Source organism: Heterodontus francisci, chromosome 19 (assembly GCF_036365525.1).
Source record: "Heterodontus francisci isolate sHetFra1 chromosome 19, sHetFra1.hap1, whole genome shotgun sequence".
Taxonomy (NCBI): Eukaryota; Metazoa; Chordata; class Chondrichthyes; order Heterodontiformes; family Heterodontidae; genus Heterodontus; species Heterodontus francisci.
The window spans coordinates 60,450,813-60,476,808 of record NC_090389.1 but is presented as its reverse complement, the minus strand read 5'-3'; the positions used below and the strand labels follow the sequence as shown (position 1 = coordinate 60,476,808).

At 41.4% G+C, this 25,996-nt stretch overlaps 1 protein-coding gene across 5 annotated transcripts in view; it reads right to left on the bottom strand.

The window, feature by feature from the left end:
* dcp1a (decapping mRNA 1A) overlaps positions 1-25,311 on the bottom strand; it is a 78,332-nt gene extending 53,021 nt beyond the window's left edge. For 4 of the 5 annotated variants that reach the window (XR_010976970.1, XM_068051729.1, XM_068051730.1 and 1 more), the window contains exons 1-3: positions 25,114-25,311; positions 14,400-14,440; positions 5,429-5,556 (exon numbers count right to left, since the gene is read on the bottom strand). Coding sequence is in view for 3 of the 5 variants with exons in the window: in XM_068051729.1 (XP_067907830.1) it covers positions 5,429-5,556; positions 14,400-14,440; positions 25,114-25,245 (301 nt within the window). In the remaining 2 variants the exon portion in view is untranslated. Of the gene's footprint in view, positions 1-5,428; positions 5,557-11,075; positions 11,110-14,399; positions 14,441-25,113 lie in introns of those variants that run through there. The other variant, XR_010976971.1, reaches the window with a different exon arrangement.
* Between the last annotated feature and the right edge of the window lie 685 nt (positions 25,312-25,996).

Genomic DNA, 25,996 nt, shown 5'->3' with positions numbered 1-25,996 from the left:
AGGGTAATGCATTGAGGTTAATTGCAGCAGTTTTTGTTGATCTACACATGAAATCATTGACATGGATGGATAAGGGAATAGAACAAACAAGGTCAGAACTTGAAGCTGAACAATAAAGGGAAAGAAATGGGGCCATTTAGCATACTACATTGTTTTCCCTCTTCTATATAGCGCAAGGAATATTTCGCAATTCAGTTTTGCAACGAAGACGACACAATTATGGTAAAGTGTGAGAATTTGGTTTGTGTGTAGGCTTTTAACCACAGTCTTCAAAAATATGACTGAAGCTATGTTATTCTGTTAGGGTTATTGAAGAGGATATTTGTTTCCTGTAAATATCCTGTGATTTCTAGCAGAACTTTGTTTGGGAAAAGGGGGAGGGGGAAGAGGAACAGTCAATTTGACAGGTCCTTTATTTGATTTTAATTGGTCGTGGGGGTTGGGGTTAATGCCTGTGAACGAATGTGAAATTAACCCATAATATACAGTATATTAAAAATCTTCCCTCCAAGTACAGTAAATTTTTGTCACACTTTCTGTGCCAGATTTTTTCAATGTTAAACTACTGTTTACATTTATAATGGAAAATGTTATGTTCAGTTCATCATACTGATCGTGCAATCTGGCCTCTAGATTCCCACAGTTCTCTCAAATTGTGTTCTCAAAATTTTGCTTCATCTGCTATTTCCCCCTCAGCAACTTAAGTTTCTAATACCCAAAATAGGGTTTAACCAACATAATTTTTTAAAACAATAAGAATTCACAATAGCATGGTGAAATCGATCCTAAGCATTGTTTTTTGTGTCTTTTAACACATTCATTTGAGTTTTTACTTGAAGGCTGCAGCTTCTCTCAAAAGCCCGAGCTTTAGATTGATATTTTTACACAGAGTAAGGAGTTGAATTTGGATTGTGCAGTCTGAGCATGGGCAAAAGACCCAATTTTCCAAGAGAAATCAGCACTGTTTAGTCAGATATCATGATGAATAATTTTTCTCTCTAGCATTACCTGCTCAAAAGTTTTCAGAATTATATGAAGACGAGCTAGGGGACATATTTTAAAAGTTTAATGAGTTAAAATGAATCATGGTCACACCTTGACCAAAGCTCTCACTTTCTCTAGGACAGTAGATGCTGATAACGTAGGATGGTTGTACTGCTGCCATGAGGAAATGGGGGAGGTTGGCTGGTGCTCGTGATGGGGCTACCTCTCTTAGTACATGGTCAGCGAGCTAGTCTACACCCCTGCAATAGATCAGCATTTTCCATCCACCACATTCCTGGGCCATTCCCATTTTGTCAGATTTCCCATGCTTCTCTCCCACCTCTGATAATTTGCTGTAAGCATTCCCATGTCCAACTTTTGTTTCTTTAATTTCTCTCATATGTCTTGCACCATAATCACTTTTGTTATTTAATCATTGCCTGTCCTCCACCTAACCACAGACCTTTTCTTTTCCATTTTCCCTACCCCTTTTCCTTGACCTCTTAAAATAAAGAAAAGTCATTCCATATATTTCTCGTCATACTTCCATTTTAACATCCTATATCTACACTTATAATGCAAGCTACTTATCAGTTACTCGGAGATTATTCTTTCCTGCCAGCGAAGGTGTTGAAGCTGGTGGCAGGCTGTAATTACAGCAGAACAAATTTACACATGCAGTGGACCCAAATTTATAATGGAAAAAGAAAAATTAGGAGAATGTATAACTTTAAAATTGGGACTGAATTTCCATTACATGTGCTGGTGCAATTATCCCCTCCCTGTAACCTCACTTTACTTGAAGGCTACACTTAGTTTTGCTTCCCGCTTGTAACACAATAAACGCTTAACGAATAATAAACAGGATAGGTATTGTGTTCACAGCCAAGATCTCATGCCAAAGCATAAAGACAGCTGTACCATATTTTTCTCAAATACATGTTTCTCATGTTTAGCCCCTAACATTCACTGTATTTAGCCAAGGAGAGCCTTTAGGAACCAAATCAGTAGAGGCATTTCCATTGATACCTAGATTCTCAAAACCAGACAGAATTCCAAAAAAGCAGTCAACCTTCAAGGCAGGAGGTTACTTCACCACGAGAATGAAACAATCAGCAGTGACAAAACATTCAATATCATATTCTCTACTTCTGATTGGCCAGAGATTTATATTTACATTTCAATTGAACAGTTTTAAAAAATCAAAATAGAATATCTGTAGCGCTAATGCACTCCTGACTTTCTGTGGGCAACATCACAGGTGATCCAGTAGTATATTTTTTTTAAAGTACCTAAGCAGCAAGTGGTGCAGCACCAACTGCACTCTGTCAAAGCAAGGGGACAGAGGTCCAACCTCTCGATCCATATTGCTGCACTCTTGCAGCAATAAGGAAAAAAGAAAAATGAGATGCAGAGACTTCACTTAGTTAGCTACTGACTACGTGACTTGGGTGACAGCCTAGGAGCAAGCTATCCACCCTGCTTTCCTGATCACAGAAGGCAAATGGCTTGAGAGGAACCAATGTAAACACGCCCAGAAAGAGAACCTTACTCTCCTCTAACCTAAAGGAACACAGACGTGTAACAAGATTTGATCTGTGATGGGCAACCTTTCTGACACTGCAAATGTTTATGTCAGGCCCCAAGTAAAACACTGCAGTCATTCCTCACAGCTTTGTCAGCACGTTTCACTATAATACTCAATTTTTGTTTTGTTTAATTTTTTAACCCAACAATCTATGCTTTTAAAAAAATGCATCAACACCTTCTAGAGTGCAACAGTACATTGAAGATTCCAGTCTTTATAATAATAGTGACTCTAAAGTTCAGGCCACAGACTTGACTTAACTGTGAATTTCACACATTGTTCATGCACTACTGACTTGCTGAATGCAGTAATTCAATTCAGAGCACTTCAGCACTACACATGCATTCCTCAATGTTGATTTTGCACAGGGAAAACATTATACAAATGTACCATTTTCTGAATCAAATTGCCGAATTCGTAAATGAGTGTCTTAAAACTTAAGTGAAAAGTAAATAGAATAGAATTTACAATACAGGATATCACCATTCAGCCCACTACTAGTGTTCCAGCTATAGCTGCATACTCTAATCTCATTTCTATGCAGCCATTTTCAGCTAATTAACCAATTCCTGCATGACAACAGTGACTATACTTCAAAAGCACCAATAGGCTACAAATCATTTTGGAACATCCTGAAGTCGTGAAAGACATTATATAAATATATTTTCATTCATTAAGTGGCTGTTGTGGCAGAGACTGCACAGTAAAGTCTCAATGGCCATTTGTGGTAATAACCATGAAAAAAAACTTTAATTCTTCCTTTGCTCTAGAGATAATCCTAAATCCATCGACCTGGTTAGCAATTTGCCAACCTGGAAACAATTTTCTACTATCTACCTCTCTCAACCTTTCGTCATGGTACTAAATCTGCCACCTTTTTATCAACTTAAGCCCTACTGTAAACTCTTGTATTCTACCTGGAATATAGCCACAGTCTTCAATTTGACATCAGCAAACTTCACTCACAGGGAAGATTTCTGAAGGTAATAAAAGTCCCAGAGCAGGCAACTTTCGAATCAACAATTCTCAACAGCATTGGGATCAATAGGCACACTTTGCATAAATTCTTTGATAAGTTCACTACAACTTCCCTCAACTCAAATAGTGCATACAAGAATTGTAATTAACTCTGTTCATTTCAGAAAAGGTCAAACCCACACTGTTCAATACCACTTATTTTTGCTTGTAACAAGTTTAAGTGCAGGTATTAGTGTGAAACATCAAAGCTTGAAATCCTAATCGGTGACATACCTGTTACAGGTCAAGGATGGCTACTTTTTCAATTTAAATTGTAAAAAAATTTGGAGTGCAATAACTATTATCTCATTGTCTTTTTAAATAAATTATTACAGAAAAGTAAAATTTTAGTAAATCTGAGAAATATAATTTTCTGTAGTTTACTTTTGGCACTGGTCATGATAAACTGTTAAGAAGAATCCAGAGAAACTATGATATAGTTGGAACATAAATTTAAAAAACAATATTCATTCATGGGATGTGGATGTCACTGGCTATGCCAGCATTTATTGCCTATCCCTAATTGCCCTCGAGAAGGTGGTGGTGAGCTGCCTTCTTGAACTGCTGCAGTCCATGTGAGGCAGGTACACCCACAGTGCTGTTAGGGAGTTCCAGGATTTTGACCCAGCAACAGTGAAGGAACGGCGATATAGTTCCAAGTCAGGATGGTGTGTGACTTGGACGGGAACTTGCAGGTGGTGATGTTCCCATGAATCTGCTGCTCTTGTCCTTCGAGGTGGTCGAGGTCACAGGTTTGGAAGGTGCTGTCTAAGGAGCCTTGGTGCGTTGCTGCAGTGCATCTTGTAGATGGTACACACTGCTGCCACTGTGCGTCGGAGGTGGAGGGAGTGAATGTTTGCAGATAGTGTGCCAATCAAGCAGGCTGCTTGGTGGTGGATGATGTCGAGCTTCTTGAGTGTTGTTGGAGCTGCAAGTGGAGAGTATTCCATCACACTCCTGACTTGTGCCTTGTAGATGGTGGACAGGCTCTGGGGAGTCAGGAGGTGAGTTACTTGCTGCAGGATTCCTAGCCTCTGACCTGCTCTTGTAGCCACTGTATTTATATGGCTACTCCAGTTCAGTTTCTGGTCAATGGTAGCCTCTAGGATGTTGATAGTGGGGGATTCAAAGATGGTAATGCCATTGAATGTCAAGGGGAGATGGTTAGATTCTCTCTTGTTGGAGATGGTCATTGTGTGACGCAAATGTTACTTGTCACTTATCAGCCCAAGCCTGGATATTGTCCAGGTTTTGCTGCATTTCTACACGGACTGCTTCAGTATCTGAGGAGTCACAAATGGTGCTGAACATTGTGCAATCATCAGCGAACATCCCCACTTCTAACCTTATGATTGAAGGAAGGTCATTGATGAAGCAGCTGAAGATGGTTGGGCCTAGGACACTACCCTCAGCAACTCCTGCAGTGACGTCCTGGAGCTCAGATGATTGACCTCCAAAATGTCACAGGGCAGTTCTCAACTGAAGAACTTAACAGAATAGTTAAAAAAAAACTACTGCCTGCTAAACTATGTCACAATTCAATATTTAAAGTTTAAATGGTTTTGCTCATTAATTCGGGATGTTAGCGCTAAGAATTGGAACGCCTTCCATTTTAGGCAATGTCAGAATCAAGCAATCCCAGTTTATTTATACCACAGCCAAATGCAGAGTAAATCTCCTTCTATTCTTTTTCCAGCAAAATGTCTCAGATCAGCATCCTCTACTCAACTTTTTTTCCCATTTCTATTAACTCAGCAATTAATGAGCAAACCAGTGAGCTAACTGTCCTGAGCAGCACTTCAGTTTGATATTGCAAGTTGAAGATATATCAATACTTACAGTTTGAATTTCGATAGAGAAGAAATGGATCTTGGAGCTGAAACTCCAGATCTTTGTTGATGGGTTCAACTAAATTTGTCATATTAAGTCGATTCATGATTGTAAAGCCATGGTAAGGAGAAGCTGACCTATGAAAAACATTTTAATACATATATCAGTTTTACACTTGAAAAAAGATGCCAAGGCAATATATAAACAATCTAGACAATTCACATTTAGCACCATGCTGCAGAAATGAAAATCACTTTCTTATTCTCTTATCTTGATCTTCTTAGCCAGTCTAAAGAGAAACACAGTTTTCTGAAACTGTATAGGATCTTTGTCTTCTTTCAACTCTGATGTAACTAACCACAAGTTCATAATTCAAATGACCCTCAGCCTCTCTCTAGTTTTGTTTCTCCTCCCTGGTTAATAGATTCCCAAACATCACATACCACTCAGTGTTAAAATAAAATAAATCCATTCAGGCGTCTATCATTATGGGTAGCCACTGGGATGTATATGAGCATGTTTTGGGGATCAATATGTGAATTGGTTCACTGCAATTCTTTTATATTGCCAGTAATCAATTCCAACCAGCTAGCTTGTCGAAGTTGCAAATGCTCAGCAGTAGCAACTTCCACTGGCACTTAGTAACTGCAAGGATAAAGTAATCATGAAGCATCTGAAAAACAGTTTTTCCATAGGTCAGCTTTCTTTACTATGTCATTATAATAATGAATTGACTTCACACTCCATCCCACTGACTATGCAAGATTTAACCCTTGGCTGGACCCGATCAGTGCCAAGCCCACTGACATTAATGTCACAATGCACTGAACGAAATTCATTCTTCCCTGGAGAATCTGTTGGTCTATTGTCTTAGTGAACATTGGCTGAACTTAGTGAAGCTACTAAGAGTGCTTTGGAGGATTTGCATCATTTTGCATATTTTAATCACCAACTGCCAGATCATTTTCAAAATTATGTCTCCCAGTAGTTAGAGACAGCCTCCTTTAGAAAGGAAAGACTTGCATTTATAAAGCAGCTTTCACAATCTCAGGACATCCTACAGCACTTTACAGCAAACAAAGTACTTTGAAGTGCAATAAAAACAAAGTGCGAGAAATACTCAGCAAGTCAAGCAGCATCTGTGGAGAGAGAAGCAGAGTTAATGTTTCAGGTCTGGGACCTTTCATCAAACAGTGTTTGAGGGATAAATATTCAGTGTCTATTAACACAACTTTGTTAGCCAATGAGTCGAAGATAGGGTGAGACTTGCATAAGGACTCAGTCTATTTATTCAGCAAAAACACTTGTATTTATATAGCACCTTTCATGACCACCGGACGTCTCAAAGCGCTTTGCAGCCAATGAAGTACTTTTTGAAGTGCAGTCACTATTGTAGAGCAAGAAATTGCATTTGCAAATTGCAAAGCAAAGTCTTTTTTACTCATTAGAGTCCACATAAATAGTGCATCACAGCAAACAGAGTCCATTAAAAAAAGTGTCTACAAAATACAACAAACAGAACTCATGACCAAAATTACAGCAACTACTTCAGATAAAAGCACGGTGTTTTCTCCAGCACAATGAAGCGAGTGAAGGATAGTTACATACAGATGATGTGCACAATATGAACCCCAGTCACTTACAACAGTGCAGTCTCCAGCCATGACTGATTGGGTAATTACCCAATCATCTCCATTTTCACGAGAAATTGCAGTGTCACTCTATACAGCCATAAATATTATCTGGGACACTGGGGAGAACTCCCCTGCTTTTCGGAGAGTGCCAAAGGATCCTTTACATCCAGGTGAGAAGGCAGATGGGGCCTCGAATTAATGTCACATCCGAAAGATGCCACTTCTGACAGTGAAGTGTTCTCTTAGGGGTGGAACAGGAATAAATGAATCGTTGCGTTTCTTTGCTGGGAGGTAAAATGGAAGTTTAATTTTTTTGTGACCGTCTCAAGACCCAGGTGTGTGAATCCCATTATTAATTTATTCCTCAATTTAAGATGACACCAAGCAAACTGCAACACAAAATCCAATTGAGGCAAAATAAACTTCCCAGAAAAGTGCACAGTACTGAGTAATAAAGTTGTTTTTGCGGGAGAGGCAAGTTTTTAAAATGGAGGGCTATTTATCTATTCCCTTTACATAACAAAAATGCAAGTTAATGTCATAAAACGTCCTAATGCACTTTACAGGAGTGTTATCAAACACAATTTGACACTGAGCCAGAAAGGGAGATATTAGGACAGATGACCAAAAGCTTAGTCAAAGACAACAGCAACTTATCTTTATAAAGCGCCTCAACATAATAAAACCTCCCAAGGCGCTTCGCAGGAGCATTATAAAACACAATATGGCACTGAGCCACATAAGGAGAAGTTAGGTCAGATGACCAAAAGCTTGGTCAAAGAGGTAGGTTTTAAGGAATGTCTTAAAGGAGGAAAGCAAGGTCGGGAGACGAGCAAGGTAGAGAGGGGAAGAGGTGTAGGGAAGGAATTCCAGAGTTTAGGGCCTATGGTGGAGCGATTAAAATCAGGGATGCACAAGAGACCAGAATTAGAGGAGTGCAGATATCTCCCAGAGTCGTGTGGCTGGAAGAGATTAGAGATAGGAAGGGGCGAGTCAATGAAGGGATCTGAAAACAAGGATGAGAATTATAAAATCAAGACATTGCTTGACCAGGAGCCAATGTAGGTTTCGAACACAGGGGTGATAGGGGAACAGGACTTGATGCGAGTTAAGACACGGGCAGCAGAGCTTCGAATGACCTCAAGTTTAGAGAGCAGAATGTGGGAGACCAGCCAACAACCAGACCAAGTCTACAGGCAAGGAAGGCGTGAATGAGGGTTTCAGCAGCCTCTCAGATGAGCTGAGACGGGCTAAGTCAGGCAATGTTATCGGGTGGAATTAGGCAGTCTTAGGTGATACCACGTTTGAGGTCGGAAGCTCATCTCCAATGTGACACCAAGATTGCAAACAGACTGGTTTAATCTCAGACTGTTGTCCGGAAGAGGAATGGAGTCGGTAGCGAAAACAACGGCTTCAATCGTCCCAATATTTAATTGGAGGAAATTTCTGCTCATCCAGTACTAGATGTGAGATAAGCAGTCTGATAATTTAGCAACAGTGGAGTCGTCGAGAGAGAGGTGGTGGTGAGGTAGAGCTGAGTGTCATCAGCATAGCATCTGAAAGCACAGTTAGTTTTCATATGTGTCACCAAGGGGTAGTATGTAGATGAGAAATAGGAGGGCCGAGGTTAGATCCTTAGGGGGACATCAGAGGTTAATGGTGCAGGAGCAAGATAAGCCATGGCAAGCGATTCTCTGGCTACAATTAGACAGCTAAGAATAGAACCAGGTGAGTGCAATTTCACCCAGCTGGACAACAGTAGAGAGGTGATGGAGGAGGATGGTGTGGTCAATTACGTCAAAGACTGCAGACAGGTGGAGAAGGACAAGGAGGGAAAAAGTTTACCTTAGTTACAGTAACACAGGATGTCATTTGTGACTTTGATAAGAACTGTTTCAGTACAGTGGGGGCAGAAACCTGAATTTGCGAGGTGACAACACGTGCAAGGACTTTGGAGAGAAGAGGGAGGTTGGAGATGGGACAGTAATTTGCAAGGGCGGTGGGGTCAAGGGTTGGTTTTTTTGAGGAGAGGGTCATGACAGTATATTTTAAAAAAAGAGAGGGACAACACCTGAAGACAATGAACCGTTAACAACATTGGCTAATATGGGGACCAGGAAGGAAAACTGGGCAGTCAGCAGTTTAGTGGGAATAAGATCAAGGGAGCAAGAGGTGGATCTCATGGACAAGAGAAGCTCAGGGAAGACATTAGGAGAGACAGGATAGAAACTAGATAAAGATGCAAGTTCAGGGCTAGGATAGGGAGTAGCATTGGGGGAGGTTGGACAGATAGGCTAGTGGAAGGGAGGGACAAAGCAGAGGCAGCTGATGGGATGGTCTCAAACTTAGTGATAAAGTAGTCCATGAGCTCGATACACTTATTGTCGGAGGTGAGCGTGAAGGTGTCAGGGGAGAGGGGTTTAAGATGACAGTTTGCAGTACAGAACAGAAGCCAGAGGTTATCTTTGCATTCCAGAAGAAGTGGAGAGGTTTAGGGAGGGAATTCCAGAATTTAGGGTATATGGTGACACTGGGCCAGAATGGGGATGATTTAGCAATTCCAAAGTGACCTTCCTTCACTCCTAATATCCCAAGGAGCTTTTTCTCTTCCTTCACTTATTTTTTCTGTTGTGCAGAAGACAAAGTAGTGAATCCAGATTACTTAAATTGCTACTACTTATTCTACCTGATATTTGGCCCATTTTTTGGAATACATTTGATCTATGCGTCCAGCTGCCATGTCACGTCAATAACTTGCCTTCCAACATGCCTACATTAGAGTACTACACTGCTGCCTCCTACTGTCAACCCATCTCAAAGGGTTCTAACTGATGAGCTACATTATATTTGTCAACAACTTAGTACAAAACTAAACGTTTCAGTGTGTCACACAGAAATATTTTGCTGAAGTCCCAATACACATGCGTACAATAGAAACAACCCTATTATTCATTATTCGCCCTGAGATTAAAGCAACTTTTTTGTCTACTATGTGAGAATCTAATTTATTCAGTCTTGGTGGCTCTAAATCACCATAGTAGCATATTTGATCAGGCTAAATAACTCAATCAATAAGCTTAATTCAACCTTACGTTGCCACAAAGAACCATCCTGTATTGATTAAAAAAAAAATCAAGGTTTAGTCACATCTCATTATAATATTGGAAATTCTCAATTTGAAAAAAAGCAGGGCTCTCTCTCGTTATGGTGCTCCAACACATTGGCTCTGTTTTTGGAAAATGTCTTTTCTAATTTCAGGATGATACACTAGTACCACTCATTGGTACAAACACTGCTTGAATGCTATAAGTAACAATTTACCTAAAGTTGGTTGGTAACACCTAAGCTTATAAGAAGCTAATTAGTTGTTACTCCAACTTCTGCTTCTGTAGATAGACAGGACCTAACTGGAAGTTGGAGTGGAAGCAAGATGAATCTCTTAAAACGGTTTTTAATTTTAAAACTTGTTGCACATTATGCCTCCCCACTTTGCACACTAGTACCATTTGTAGTTTTAGTGCACCAATTATAAAATAGAATTTTAATGTTATTGTATCTTTTGGATGTACCCAATACAATACTATTAAGCCTATATTAATTTAGCAGAATATTTGATATAAAGTAGTTATTCACAGACACAATATTTCTCATTAAATTTGACCAAATAGAAAATAAGCTTCAAGTTTGGTAAAAAATATTACCCATTGCCCTAATCAGTACCAATGCTCCAGAGATCTGTACTATTTTTCCATGGATTTTCTGCAGACTAAAAATTAAATATGAGAAAGCTGTGTGGAAATACATTTTCACCAGGCTAGATCATCTCCCATGGCATTGCTTATGGAGACTACCATTAGATGCAAGGACAGAGGTTTCCTTTCATAAGCTAAAAGGCAGTGGCATCCCTTTGCAGGGAAAATTAATAGAAAGAAAGAATCTATAACATTCTTGAAGTTGCTATTTCTTGCTTATTGGTGACCAGCAAAGTGAACAATGGAAAAGGTCTGAAATCAGATCACTACCTTCGCCAACAGCAACGTGGAACTCGGGCAGCACCTATAATTAGCAGGCAGAGAATTTAGAGGTGCATGACCTTCATTCAAAGAACGTACCCAGCAAAACATTAAAAAGTTTTAAACACATCATTCATATTTTACAACAGAAAAATAAATGATTTACATATGAACAGAGCACAAAAATCTGTTTTTTGTAGTGCAGATTAAAGCCCACAACTGCAAATTTTGTTCACTGATTGCTGCTTTTTGGAAGAAACAAACAATATCTTGCATTGATATGGCACTTTCCATATCCTCAGGGTGTCCACAACCTGTGGGCCCCAGAGGATATAGTGTGCCTTATAGACATTGATAATATTGTGATTTAGTTGGGAAGGTATCCCTTTGTTGGGACTTTGTTACTTACTGTGGCTTCTTTTACTTTGATTGGTCCATATTTCTTTCCTGTATTAGTTTTGTCCTAAAAAGGAGCACTTGTGTAATGAGCGTCACCCTTATTGGTCCATCAAAAAAGGCCCAAAGTGTTTGACAGCCAAATAATTACTTTCAAGGTATAGTCACTGCGTAGGCAAAATGCAGCAACCAGTTTTCATACAGCAATGAGATAAATAACCATTTAGCCTGTTTTGGTGGCACTGAGTGATAAATGTTCACCAAGACACTGGGAAACCTCCCGTGCCGTAATTCAAAAAGTAGCACAGAATCTTTCCCATCCACCCAAGTTGGCTGAACCAAAAGATGGCATCTTGACAATACAGCATCCCCTCAACACTGATCTGTCTGCCTAGATTTTATGCTTGCTTTCTTATTTCCAATGTTGTTGACTGGCTGAAACTGGGGTGCACAGCAGTGTCGCTGTACATCATTAAGTGTTAATTATGGTGTTAAAACATAAATGTTAGATGACCTAATCCTTATACTAAATGCAGTACTAAAATACAATACGAAGTACATGTACACACATGCCAATCTTCACTTTTCTTTCCAGATCAGTGAGTGGAGTTGAAATATGACAGTATAAATAATTAGAGTCATAGAGTTGTACAGCACAGAAACAGACCCTTCGGCCCACCACGTCCATGCCGACCATAATGCCTATCTATACTAATCCCACCTGCCTGCATTAATTCCATATCCCTCTTTACTGAGGATACGGAGATTCAGACTACTAGGCTAGATGGGATTGAGGTTCACAAGGAGGAGGTGTAAGCAATTTTGGAAAGTGTGAAAATAGATAAGTCCCCTGGGCCAGATGGGATTTATCCTAGGATTCTCTGGGAAGCCAGGGAGGAGATTGCAGAGCCTTTGTCCTTGATCTGTATGTCGTCATTGTCGACAGGAATAGTGCCAGAAGACTGGAGGATAGCAAATGTTGTCCCCTTGTTCAAGAAGGGGAGTAGAGACAGCCCTGGTAATTATAGACCTGTGAGCCTTACTTCGGTTGTGGGTAAAATGTTGGAAAAGGTTATAAAAGACAGGATTTATAATCATCTTGAAAAGAATAAGTTCATTAGCGATAGTCAGCACGGTTTTGTGACGGGTAGGTCGTGCCTCACAAACCTTATTGAGTTTCTCGAGAAGGTGACCAAACAGGTGGATGAGGGTAAAGCAGTGGATGTGGTGTATATGGATTTCAGGAAGGCGTTTGATAAGGTTCCCCACGGTAGGCTATTGCAGAAAATACGGAAGTATGGGGTTGAAGGTGATTTAGAGCTTTGGATCAGAAATTGGCTAGCTGAAAGAAGACAGAGGGTGGTGGTTGATGGCAAATGTTCATCCTGGAGTTTAGTTACTAGTGGTGTACCACAAGGATCTGTTTTGGGGCCACTGCTGTTTGTCATTTTTATAAATGACCTGGAAGAAGGTGTAGAAGGGTGGGTTAGTAAATTTGCGGATGACACGAAGGTCGGTGGAGTTGTGGATAGTGCCGAAGGATGTTGTAGGGTACAGAGGGACATAGATAGGCTGCAGAGCTGGGCTGAGAGATGGCAAATGGAGTTTAATGCGGAAAAGTGTGAGGTGATTCACTTTGGAAGGAGTAACAGGAATGCAGAGTACTGGGCTAATGGGAAGATTCTTGGAAGTGTAGATGAACAGAGAGATCTTGGTGTCCAGGTACATAAATCCCTGAAAGTTGCTACCCAGGTTAATAGGGCTGTTAAGAAGGCATATGGTGTGTTAGCTTTTATTAGTAGGGGGATCGAGTTTCGGAGCCACGAGGTCATGCTGCAGCTGTACAAAACTCTGGTGAGACCGCACCTGGAGTATTGTGTGCAGTTCTGGTCACCGCATTATAGGAAGGATGTGGAAGCTTTGGAAAGGGTGCAGAGGAGATTTACTAGGATGTTGCCTGGTATGGAGGGAAGGTCTTACGAGGAAAGGCTGAGGGACTTGAGGTTGTTTTCGTTGGAGAGGAGGAGGAGGAGAGGTGACTTAATAGAGACATATAAAGATAATCAGAGGGTTAGATAGGGTGGATAGTGAGAGTCTTTTTCCTCGGATGGCGATGGCAAACACGAGGGGACATAGCTTTAAGTTGAGGGGTGATAGATATAGGACAGATGTCAGAGGTAGTTTCTTTACTCAGAGAGTAGTAGGGGCGTGGAACGCCCTGCCTGCAACAGTAGTAGACTCGCCAACTTTAAGGGCATTTAAGTGGTCATTGGATAGACATATGGATGAAAATGGAATAGTGTAGGTCAGATGGTTTCACAGGTCGGCGCAACATCGAGGGCCGAAGGGCCTGTACTGCGCTGTAATGTTCCAATTCTAATTCTATGCCTTGCTCATTCAAGTACCTGTCCAGATGCCTCTCAAGTGTTGCTACTGTTCCTGCCTCCACCACCTCCTCTGGTAGCTCATTCCAGAGACCCACTATTCTTTGTGAGAAAAATTTACCCCTTTGATCCTCTTTAAACCTCCTCCCTCTCACCTTAAATCTATGCCCTCTAGTTTTAGTCACCCCTACCATGGGAAACAGACTCTGGTTATCTACCCTATCTATGCCTCTCATAATTTTATATACCTCTATCATGTCCCCTCTCAGCCTCCTTCGCTCCAGGGAAAACAGCCCCAGCCTATCCAATCTCTCTTTATAACTCAAGCCCTCCAAACCAGGCAACATCCTTGTGAATCGTTTCTGCACCCTCTCTAGCTTAATCACATCTTTCCTGTAGTGTGGCGAACAGAACTGCACACAGTACTCCAAATGCGGCCTGACCAACGTTATATACAACTGTTACATTCTTAAAACATGTTCTCCTGCCATGGAACATAGAAGAGTTAAATCTTAAAATTCAGTTCATTGGACATTGTATTTTAAAAACATACCTGGTATACACAAACAAAGTACCTTCTACATCAGTTTTCTCCTATAAAAGAAAGAAAAAGTACATCAAAATTCAAGTTAAGCCATCCAATAACATCCACAATTCTGAAATAACCTATTTATTTCCATCTGTAAAAATTACCTCTTGTATTACAGGCCTTAATACTGTAAATCTTTCAACTATTCTTCAGAACTATCATAGACAATCAGATCATCATGATGGCTTAACAGCTCAGGAATGTTATTCAATTACAAGAGATTTACTACCTTCTGCATACTGCTAGATGCAGCATGATAGTCCACCCATGCAAAACGATAATTTAACACTCTCTTTGGGTAATCATGGCACAGAACATATGATGCAGCCAAGGATTAGTCAACAGCCTATCCCATCAAGCTTCTAGCTGAAAGAAAACCATGGGGCAGGTGGTAAAAGTAGGATATAAATGGAAATATTAGTCCGAATGTTTAACAATTAATCCTTTTCAATTAAATCTACACTTTCCATAAAAAAAGTAGTCAAACTTGCAAAATATTCTCCCCGCAGCTGTTAAATGGTCTTAAGATTTGGAAAAACTTCTATTGAACCTAGTCACATAGCATAAGGCTTACACCAGCCCAATTTATACAGAATGTTGTAACATGTCAATTGTTGTTTCATTCAGTTACAGATCAGACTGAATCTGCTCAAATGTCTTTGTTGCTTTGACATAATTAATACCCGTGTACTCTTGATATAAAAGAAATGTTACAGATGAGAGTACTGCACATGCAGCACTTTGACCTTGAACACTTATATTCACTCCAAAAAGCTTTTTCCAAAACAATTATATTTCTGGTGCCAATTTCTATTGTACTATTGTATCAGCAGATAGAGGCAGAACTATGCATGTATAAATATGTTTACATTGAAACAGAGAAAAATGTGTTAAGACCAAGGCTGGTGTAGGTCTACTCTCTACTTTGTAAGTGGAACAGACACTAGATTATAACCATAGAAAGGTTACAGCGCAGAAAGGGGTCATTCAGCCCATCATGTCTATGCCGGCTGAAAGAAAACAAGCCGTCCATTCTAATCCCACCTTCAAGCACCTGGTTTGTAGTCTTGCAGGTTATAGCACTTCAGGTGCAGGTCCAGGTACCTTTTAAATGAGTTGAGGGTTTCTGCCTCCACCACCAATCCGAACAGTGAATTCCAGACACCCACCACCCTCTGGGTGAAAAACTTTTTCTTCATGTCCCCTCTAATCCTTCCACCAATCACCTTAAATCTGTGCCCCCAGGTAATTGACCTCTCTGCTAGAGGAAATAGGTCCTTTCTGTCTACTCGATCTAGGCCCCTCATAATTTTAGACACCTCAATTAAGTCACCCGGCAGCCTTCTCTGTTCTAAGGAAAACCACCCTAGCCGATCCAATCTTTCCTCAAAGCTGCAATTTTCAAGCCCTGGCAACATTCTTCTACATCTCCCCTGTACGCTCTCCACAGCAATTATGTCCTTCCTGTACTGTGAGCAGAATTGTATGCAATACTCCAGTTGTGGCCTAACCAGCGATTTATACAGTTCCAGCATTACATCCCTGCTGTTGTATACTATACCTCTGCCAATAAAGAAATGATTCCATATGCCTTCTTCACCACTCTACCTACCTGTCCTGCCACCTTCAGGGACCTGTGGGCATGCACTACAAGGTCTCTCACTTCCTCTAATCCTCTCAAGATCCTCCCATTTATTGTGTATTCCCTTGCTTTTGTTTGCCCTCCCCAATTCAGAATGAATTCCATTTGCCACTTTTCCACCCACTCAACGAAACCATCATCATCATTCTGGAGTCTAGAACTATCCTCTTCACTATCAACTACACAGCCAATTTTTGTCTCATCTGCAAATTTCCCAATCATGAATCCCACATTTAAGTCCAAATCATTAATATATACCACAAACATTCCTGTGGAATGCCACTGGAAACCGCTTTCCATTCGCAAAAACATCAGTTGACCATTACCCTTTGTTTCCTGTCACTGAGCCAATTTTGGATCCAACTTGCCACATTCCTCTGTATCCCGTCAGCTTTTACTTTTCTGACCAGTCTGCCATGTGGGACCTTGTCAAATGCCTTACTAAAATCCATGTAGACAACATCCACTGCACTACCCTCATCAAGCCTCCTTGTTACTTCCTCAAAAAATTCAATTAAGTTGGTAAGACACGACCTTCCCTTAACAGATCCATGCTGACTATCCCAGATTAATCCGTGCCTTTCTAAGTGGCAGTTTATCCTGTCCCTCGGAATTGTTTCTAATAATTTTCCCACCACCAAGGTCAGACTGACTGGCCTATAATTATTTGACCCATCCCTCGAACCCTTTTTAAACAATGGAACAACGTTCGCAGACCTCCAATCCTCTGGTACATTGCCTGTATCTGTTGAGAATTTTATGATCCTCAAAGCATCTGCTATTTCCTCCCTGGCTTCCTTTAACAGCCTGAGATACAATCCATCCAGCTCTGGTGATTTATCCACTTTCAAGGATGTCAGACCCTAGAGTACTTCCTCTCTCATTATGCTTATCGTATCTAATATTTCACACTCCTCTTTAACTACAATGTCTGCATCATCCCTCTCCTTTGTGAACACAGACACAAAATACTCATACGAACATATATACAAGCATACGAATTAGGAGCAGGAGTAGGCCACTCGAACCCTCAAGCCTGCTCCGCCATTCAATAAGTTCATGGCTGAACTGATTACTCCACATTTCCACCTACCCTCGATAACCTTCCACCCCTTTGCTTATCAAGAATCTACCTCTGCCTTAAAAATATTCAAAGACTCTGCTTCCACCGCCTTTTGAGGAAAAGAATTCCAAAGACTCACGACCCTCAGAGAAAAAGTTTCTCCTCCTCTCTGTCTTAAATGGGCAATCCCTTATTTTTAAACAGTGACCCCTAGTTCCAGATTCTCCCACAAGGAGAAACATCCTTTCCACGTCCACCCTGTCAAGACCTCTAAGGATTTTATATGTTTCAATCAACTCTCCTCTTACTCTTCTAAATTCCAACAGATACAAGTCTAGCCTGTCCAATCTTTCCTCGTAAGACAGCCCACCCATTCCAGGTATTAGTCTAGTAAACCTTCTCTGTACTGCCTCCAACACATTTACATCCTTAACATCCTTACATACTCATTAAGAACCCTGCCCACATCTTCTGCATCCACACATAAGTTACCTTGTACATCTGATTGGCCCTACCCTTTCCTTAATTATCCTCTTGCTCTTAATGTACTGATAAAACAACTATGGGTTTTCCTTGATTTTACCTGCCAATATTTTTTCATGTCCTCGCCTTGCTTTTCTACTTCACCCCTGCACTTTCTATACTTCTCTAGGCTTTCTAAAGTATTAAGATTTTTGCGACCGTCATAAGCTTTCTTTTTCTGCTTTATCTTACCCTGTATGCTTCTAGATAACCAGGGGGCTCTAGATTTAGCAGTACCACCCTTTTTCTTTGTGCGGCCACGTATACACTGTGCCCGTAGACTCTCGCTTTTGAATGCCTCCCATTGATATTCCTTCAAATAGCTGTATCCAGTCCATTTTCACCAGATCACCTCTCAGCTTCATAAAATTTGCCTTTCCCTAATTTAGAACTTGTACTCCTGTTCGATTTTTGTCCTTTTCCATAATAATGACCATAATAGTTAGATTTAGCATTATGTCCAAAATGGTCACCCACTGCTACTTCATCCACTTGTCCAACTTCATTTCCTAAGACTAAATCTAGAATTGCGCCCCTCTCATTGGGCTTGTTATGTGCTGGCTAAAAAAGTTCTCTTGAATGTAGTTCAAGAATTTTGTGCTCTCTGTGCCCTTTCCAGTGTTATATCTCAGTTGATATTAGGGTAGTTGAAATCCCTAACTATTATTGCCCTATTGTTTTTGCACTCAGAAACTTGCCTACATATTTGTTTTTCTACCTCCCTCTCACTATTTGGGGGTCTGCAGTACACTCCTAGTAGTGTGGCTGCCCCTTTTTTATTTCTGGGCTCAACCCATACGGCCTCATTTGACGATCCATTTAGCATATCATCCCACCTCACAGCTGTAATTGATTCTTTAACCAATAACACGACACACCCCCTCCTTTTTTATCCCTCTCTATCCTGCCTGAAAACTCTATATCTAGGGATGTTGAGCTGCCATTTTTGCCCCTCTTTAAGCCATATTATGCTGCCATGTGTCCATCTGTGCCCTCAGCTCATCGGCTTTATTTGCCATACTCCTTCGATTTAAATAAATACCTTTTAACACTGCCAAGTTCCTGTGCTGTACACTTTTTAACCTTTGCTTCTTCTGTCTTTCAGAATCACTCACTAATTTTCTGCCTCCTGCTCCCTGCTCTGAATTTGTCATATAAGAAACTGCCCTCGGGTTCCCATCCCCCTACCAATCTAATTTACACCATCCCCAACAGCACTAGCAAACCTTCCTGCAAGGATATTCGTCCTGGTCTTGTTCAGGTGCAGCCATCTGGCTTGTACAGGTCCCAACTTCCCCAGAACCGGTCGCAATGCCCCAGAAATCTGAAGCCCTCCCTCCTGCACCATCTCTCCAGCCACACATTCATCTGGTGTATTCTCCTATTTCTATACTCACTAACATGTGGCCTTGGGAGCAATCCAGAGATTATGACCTTTGAGGTCCTGCTTGCTAATCTCTTTCCTAACTCCCTAAACTGAGCCTGCAGGACCTCATCCCTTTTTCTACCTATATCATTGGTACCAATGTGGACCATGACCTCTGGCAGTCCACCCTTGCCCTCCAGAATGTTCTGTAGCTGCTCGGTGATATCCATGACCCTTGCAACAGGGAGGCAACATACCATCCTAGAATCATGTCCGCAACCACAGAAACGCCAGTCTGTTCCCCTAACTATAGAATCCCCTACTACTATTGCTCTCCTGTCTTTTTTCCTCCCTCCCTGCACAGCTGAGCCACCCATGGTGCTCTGGTCATGACTCTCGCTACAGTCTCCAGAGGAACCCTTTCTCCCATCGGTACTCGGAACTGAATACCGGTTAGAAAGTGGGATGCCCTCCAGGGACTCCTGCATTACCTGCCTGTCCTTGTTTGTCTGGTAACCACCCAGTTCCACTCTACCTGTGCTCTCTTAAGCTGCGGAGTGACCACATCCTGAAACATGCTATACCCGTATCTCTCATGGTCATGAATGCACCTCAGTATTTGGTAGTGTGTGCGACTGTTGCACACAGCTTTGTGCTGGTCTGTATGTCTCACTTTTTAAAATTTCTATAAGTAAATCTAGCTATTTTAGTCATAATCTACGCCCAGTTCAAGTAAGCAATGTTGATAAACTGTTGTCCAGGGTGGTTTGTGTGTTCAAGGATTGCGCGAGTCCTAAAGGGTACGAGCTCTTCAACGGCAGAAAAACACACATCGGTAGCATCAGACTCATAGGGATTGCTGGATCCAGTCACAGGAACTGCAGTTAAACCTTTGCAAGGGGCTCATTGGAATAGCCAAAAATATCATATCAGAGATGACAAATTACGTGAGACACCCAAACCATCACAATATTTAAACCGTTTAGTATTTGCCAAAACAAGAACAAGGACAAAGATACAATATTGCCAATTGCTTTTTGAAAGACTGGCTTTTGGACAGAGACACAGTCAGACAGACAGCTGGACCAGCATGTACTGAAGGAAATTAGAGCTCTTTCCATTTATTTAAACTTTATTTATTATACTCAGAATTCTGATGCCAAGCCACATGAATTTCTTAAAATAACCAAATTCCTTTAACTACTGTACTGTAATTGTTGAAATTCATCGCTGGAAAAGAGCATCAATTCAACTGCTGAATTAGACTACGGACTGTTCTACAGCTGAAGAACCTTTTTTCTCCCCCCCCACCCCCAAAATCGGACGCTGTGAGGACTTCAAGCAACCTTGGACAGTTCCACATTGGAAGATTTCACTTCAGCAGGAGCATAAATATGCAAGGACTCTAATATTTTCTATTTTAAATGTTGTTTATATCTTAGCAGTGTTTAAGAATTTAGTTTTTCTAATTAAACAGTTAATTTGTTGATCTAAAGACACCTGGTTTGGTTAGCCTCATTCGGGGGTTAATAGACGGTACAATTTGGCTGGGTCTTTCTTTAATTTGGAAAGTTTAAAATGATATGTTAGGCTGTGATGGATGGGACTGAATCAACGGTGCGTTTCTCCCACCACGATCAGAATCGTATATTTAAAAATAAGGGGTCCCCCATTTAAGACGGAGATGCTGCGAAATTCTTTCTCCAAGGTCCATTAGGCTGTGGAATTCTCTTCCCGAATCCAGTGCGGAGGGGAGGGTCATTGAATATTTTTAAGGCTGAGTTAGACAGATTCTTGATTGATTGACAAGGGAGTCAAAGGGTATAGGAGTAGACAGGAAAATATAGTTGAAGCCACAATCAGAGCAGCCATAATCTTATCAAATGGCAGAGCAGGCTCGAGGGGCTGAATGGCCTACTCCTGCTTCTAATACGTATGTTCGTATAACTGTCATATAGATTGGAACAAGCAGACGAGCACATAATAGAAACGTAGTGTCTCCTGACAATGCAGAGTATGCACAGAGGAATCACAGACATCATGGGTGCATCTGAACATTTGCTTGCCAGAATGAATTTGCGCATGGATGCACTGACATCACCATGCAATGACGCCAGACGTAATGACATCCGAGCATTGCTTCCCCCCCACAAAGGCTGCAAGTGCTGTCTCCATTCCCTCCCAAACAGTACCCTGCTTCGGCCACTCACTTCCTGCCTCACCGCTTCCCCCCTCAGCTACTAGCTCCTGAGCTCATCACTTTCCCCCCCCCATCTCAGGACTGGCTCCCAGCCTCGCCACTGCCTCCCCTCCGGCCTTGCCACTCCCCTTCCCCACCCCCCCAAGGCTGCTCGTTACTGGTCTCATGCTGCCCCGCCACCCCCACAACCCTCCAACAGCCAACTGCTTCCCGCTTCGCCACTTCAGCCCCTCGCTCACCACTGCCCCCCTTGGCCAACTGCTCCCTACCGCGCTGCCCAGAGAAGCGGCAGGGAATGAGCCGCTGAGGGTGGAGCGAGCGGCCGAAGTGGCCAGGCAGGGAGCGAGTGGCTGAAGGGAGGCGAGTGGTGATCAGACGGGCCCAGGAGGGAACAGTGAAGAGAACGGCAATGGCAGGAGGAGCGGGATACTGTTGGGGTTAGGATGGAGGCGGTGATCGTAGCCATTGAGGGGGTTTGGGTTTAATTTGTTTTTTTTTTAAACAAATTGAACAGCGCCATTTTTATTACTGGCAGCTGCCTGAGATCGTCGCAGACAGTGCTGTTTCAGTCGAAGAGGCTGCATCTGCACATGTGCCAGTATCCAGCGGTTGAGTTGTCAGCAAACGCAGCCTAATAGAAAAGCAATGAATTTCTTGCCTATGTCCAAGATTAGTTTTCGACAGTAATATGTTCTAGAACCAATAAGGGGGTATGCCATAATGAAATTTGGCTCATTACTGAATCTATTAACAACCCAACAGTATGTGATTGCTATTAGATAACGTGCACAATATGTTAGAGTTCCATGTTGTCTTTGAAAGGGAGAAACACAAAACGACGACTAAATTTTCCAGATTTAGTTAGGTTGTCTTCAATGGGATGAGACACACCGTCCACAGTAAACTGGGCAAATCTGTTAATAGTAAAGACAACAGATCAGTGGGAGATGTATACAGAACCAGTTTACGGGCAGGTAATCCAGCTGCCCTGCACGATCTCTCAATACCTGGAAGATTGCAGTGCAAAGCAGTGTTTACTGGCTGTAAATGAGGCCTTCAAAACCAAAGAAAGCACACTGTTCTCCTGAAGATTGAGGGTGTTTATTGCCATGACGAAACAGAATTTTATCTGGGCAAGAGATGTACCTATGCCTACAAAGCAAAGAACAACACTGTCATGCCTGGTGGTAAACCGAACAAGACACGTGCTCATGGAAACAGTGGCATGGTCCAAGAACAGCAAAGGGCGATAAAAGATATTAAGAGCTACAAAAAGGGTGCATGAAAATAACCTTGCAAGGGATATTAAAATCAAAAATTTACAATTAGGAAAAAGAGGGTGCTTGGTTACAATGCAAGGCCCTTCAGTGGATAACAGTGATATTGTTAATGAAAATAAGGAAATGGTGAATAATTACTTCACATTAGTATTTACAGTAGAGGAAGTGGTCAAAGGCTAGGAATTTCATGGTGAGTAACTCTCTTCCTGTCTCCCCAATGCCTGTCCACCATCTATACGGTACAAGTCAGGAGTGTGATGGAATACTCCCCACTTGCCTGGTTGAGTGCAGCTCCAAGAACACTCAAGAAGCTTGACACCATCCAGGACAAAGCAGCCTGCTTAACTGGCACCCCATCCACCACCTTAAACATTCACTCCCTCCACCACCGATACAGTGGCAGCAGTGTGTACCCTCTACAAGATGCACTGCAGCAACTCAGCAAGGCTCCTTTTACAGCACCTTCCAAACCCGCAACCTCTACCACCTAGAAGGACAAGGACAGCAGTTGCATGGGAAAACCACCACATACAAGTTCTCCTCCAAGCCACACCATCATAACTGGAACTATATCACCATTCTTTCACCGTCACTGGGTCAAAAACCTGGAACTCCCTTCCCAACACCAAGGACTGCAGCAGTTCAAGGCAGTTCACCACCACCTTCTCAAGGGCAATTAGGGGTGGGCAATAAATACTGGCATAGCCAGCAATGCCCACATCCCATGAACAATTTTTTTTTTTTATAAAGTAGTCAGCATGCTGGATATTCCAAGAAAACTAATATTGAATCAGGGACAGGGATTCACCAAAATTAATCTAAGCAAAATAACAATAATGAAGAAACTAATGGTATCAAAGAGTGACAAATCCCCAAGACCTGATGGTTTCCATCCCAGGATTCTAAAGGAAATAGGTGAGAACAATGCAGATGTCCGAACTATAACCTTTCAAAGTTCTCTCGATTGGGGAACTGTTCCTTTAGATTGGAAAATTGCACAGATCATTTCAGTATTCAAGGAAGGTGACAGAGGAAAACCAGGAAATTACAGACAAGTTAACCTAACATTTATTGTCAGGAAATTGCTAGAGTCTATAATTAATAGGGTGACTGAACACCTTGAAAATTTTCAACTAATCAGCAGGAGTCAGCATGGCTTTGCAAAGGGTACAGCATGCTTGATGAACCTGATTGAATTTTTTGAGATGACTAAAGCAATGGAGAAGGGAATATCTCTCGATGTTGTTTAGATGAACTTCCAGAAGGCATCTGATAAAATCCCTTATAAGAAACTGTCAACTAAAGTTGAAGCGCATAGAATTGAAGGAAAATTAGTGACTGGTTAGGAAACAAACTGGGCGGCAGGAGACAGAGTAGGGATAATGAGCAGGTACTCTAATTGGCAAGATGTGACTAGTGGTATCCTGTAAGAATTTCTGTTGGGACCTAAAAAAGACAGAATAAGACAGTTTCTAAATAGTGAAAAGCTAGCAACGGTGGAGGTCCAAAGAGACTTGGGTGTCCATGTACATAGATTATTAAAATGTCATGAACAGGTAGGGAAAATAATTAAAAAGGCTAATGGAATATTGGCCTTTACATCGAGAAGACAAGAATACAAGGGGCAGGAATTACGCGTCAGCTATGCAAAGACCTGGTTACACCACACCTGAAATAGTGCGAGCAATTCTGGGCACCACACTTTAGGAATAAAATTAGCCTTGGAGACAGTGCAGCATAGGTTTACAAGAATGATACCTGGACTCCAAGTGCTAAATTATAAGGAAAGATTGCAGAAACTAGGGTTGTATTCCCCGGAATTTAAAAGGTTAAGGGGGAAAACAGATAGGTTAGATAGGAAGCATTTCTGCTGGTTGGGGAGTCTAGGATTAGAGGGGATAGTATTAAAATCAGAACCATGCCTTTCAGGAGTGAAATTAGTAAACACTTCGACACACAAAGGGTGGTCGAAATTTGGAATTCTTCTACAAGCCAGTAACCGATGTTAGATAAATTGTTAATTTTAAATCGGAGATCGGTAAAATGTTTGTTAACCAAAGGTATTAAGGGATTATGGGGCAAAGGCAGCTATATGGAGTTACATCACAGATCAGCCATGATCGCAGTAAATGCCAGAACACGCTCGAGGGGCTAAATAGCCTACTCCTGTTCCTATGCACCAACATTTGTCAAAAACTTTAATAATGCTAATTGATGATTAAGAAGTTAAATAAACACATGGGGAAAAAAGAATAGCAGGTTATACTTAGTAAAGTTGGATGAAGTCGGGCGCAAGGAGGTTCGTATGGAATATGAACACCAGTACAGATCAGCTGAGCAGAACGGTCTATTTACGTTCTGTAAATTCTTTAATTAAGGCTACTTGGTCTCCGCCTATTCGTCTAATCCCAATGGTCAGATCTCCAACAGATAAGATTTCCAAAAGTTTATGCTGCCGGTACGATACCTTACAAACTATAGGCAAATAGTCCTCGCCCCGGTTTGAAAACTTCAACGGCTTACCCGTGAAGTACAACAGTTTGTACAGATCGCCACCACTTTGGTTTGGTGATTTTCAGCGCGAATTTAACAAACACGAACTTACCCACTCACTAGTCTTTGGGTTAAAAGTATACAACGCGACCTGGCTGGTCACATCGACGATACTGGAGATGAAAGGGTCGTTTTGCTTCAAAGCAGACAGGCTAATACCGCGGCCTTTGCTCAGCGCCTCCATGTTGGATTTCCGAAGCTGTGTAAAGGAGAGAAGAACCGGAGTGAAACACTGCTCCCTCCCCCTGGCCTACCCTTCCTATCTATCATACTGCTCCCGGAAACACAAACCATTCACTGCAGCAAAATATCCGCGCGCCTGAATGCTTTCCCTTTGCAAAATTAAACAATATGCTTTCTTTTTCAATTCACATCAGTAAAACATTGATACTTTTTTTTTTAACTTATTAAATTGTGAGGGACAGAATTGTGGATGGGTCTGTGTGTTGCATCAGAAAAATTACCCCAAATTGAAAATAACGGATTGTTTTATTTTAAACAAATTTACAGCTGTCACTCGTGACAAAAGATATTTTATTCAAATGACATCGTTTTATACATGTCTCCAACACTTGTTAAAAACAACAAAGTGCCATTATATATCAATGGGTTTGCAATTCATGCCATTTCTTACTAAGTATAGATTCCTCCGTTTTCCCCAAGTATTCCGTGCAGTGTAATTTACAGAAATAACAACAATGGCAAATCCGAAGTGGGAGACTTTAGTTACTAACTCTATAAAACGAAATGCTGCAGTTGCCCCACAAAAAACAAATATCTGCCGATGTTTAAAAGTGGTAAAACTGTGACAAATACTGCAAGGGGTAGTCTCCTAATTCTTTAATTCGAGTTTCAGCTAATCACCAATCACAAATTACCTGGCGCACGGAGCTCATTGAAAGATTCCTGCCATATAATAACATTTGGTTGGCGTG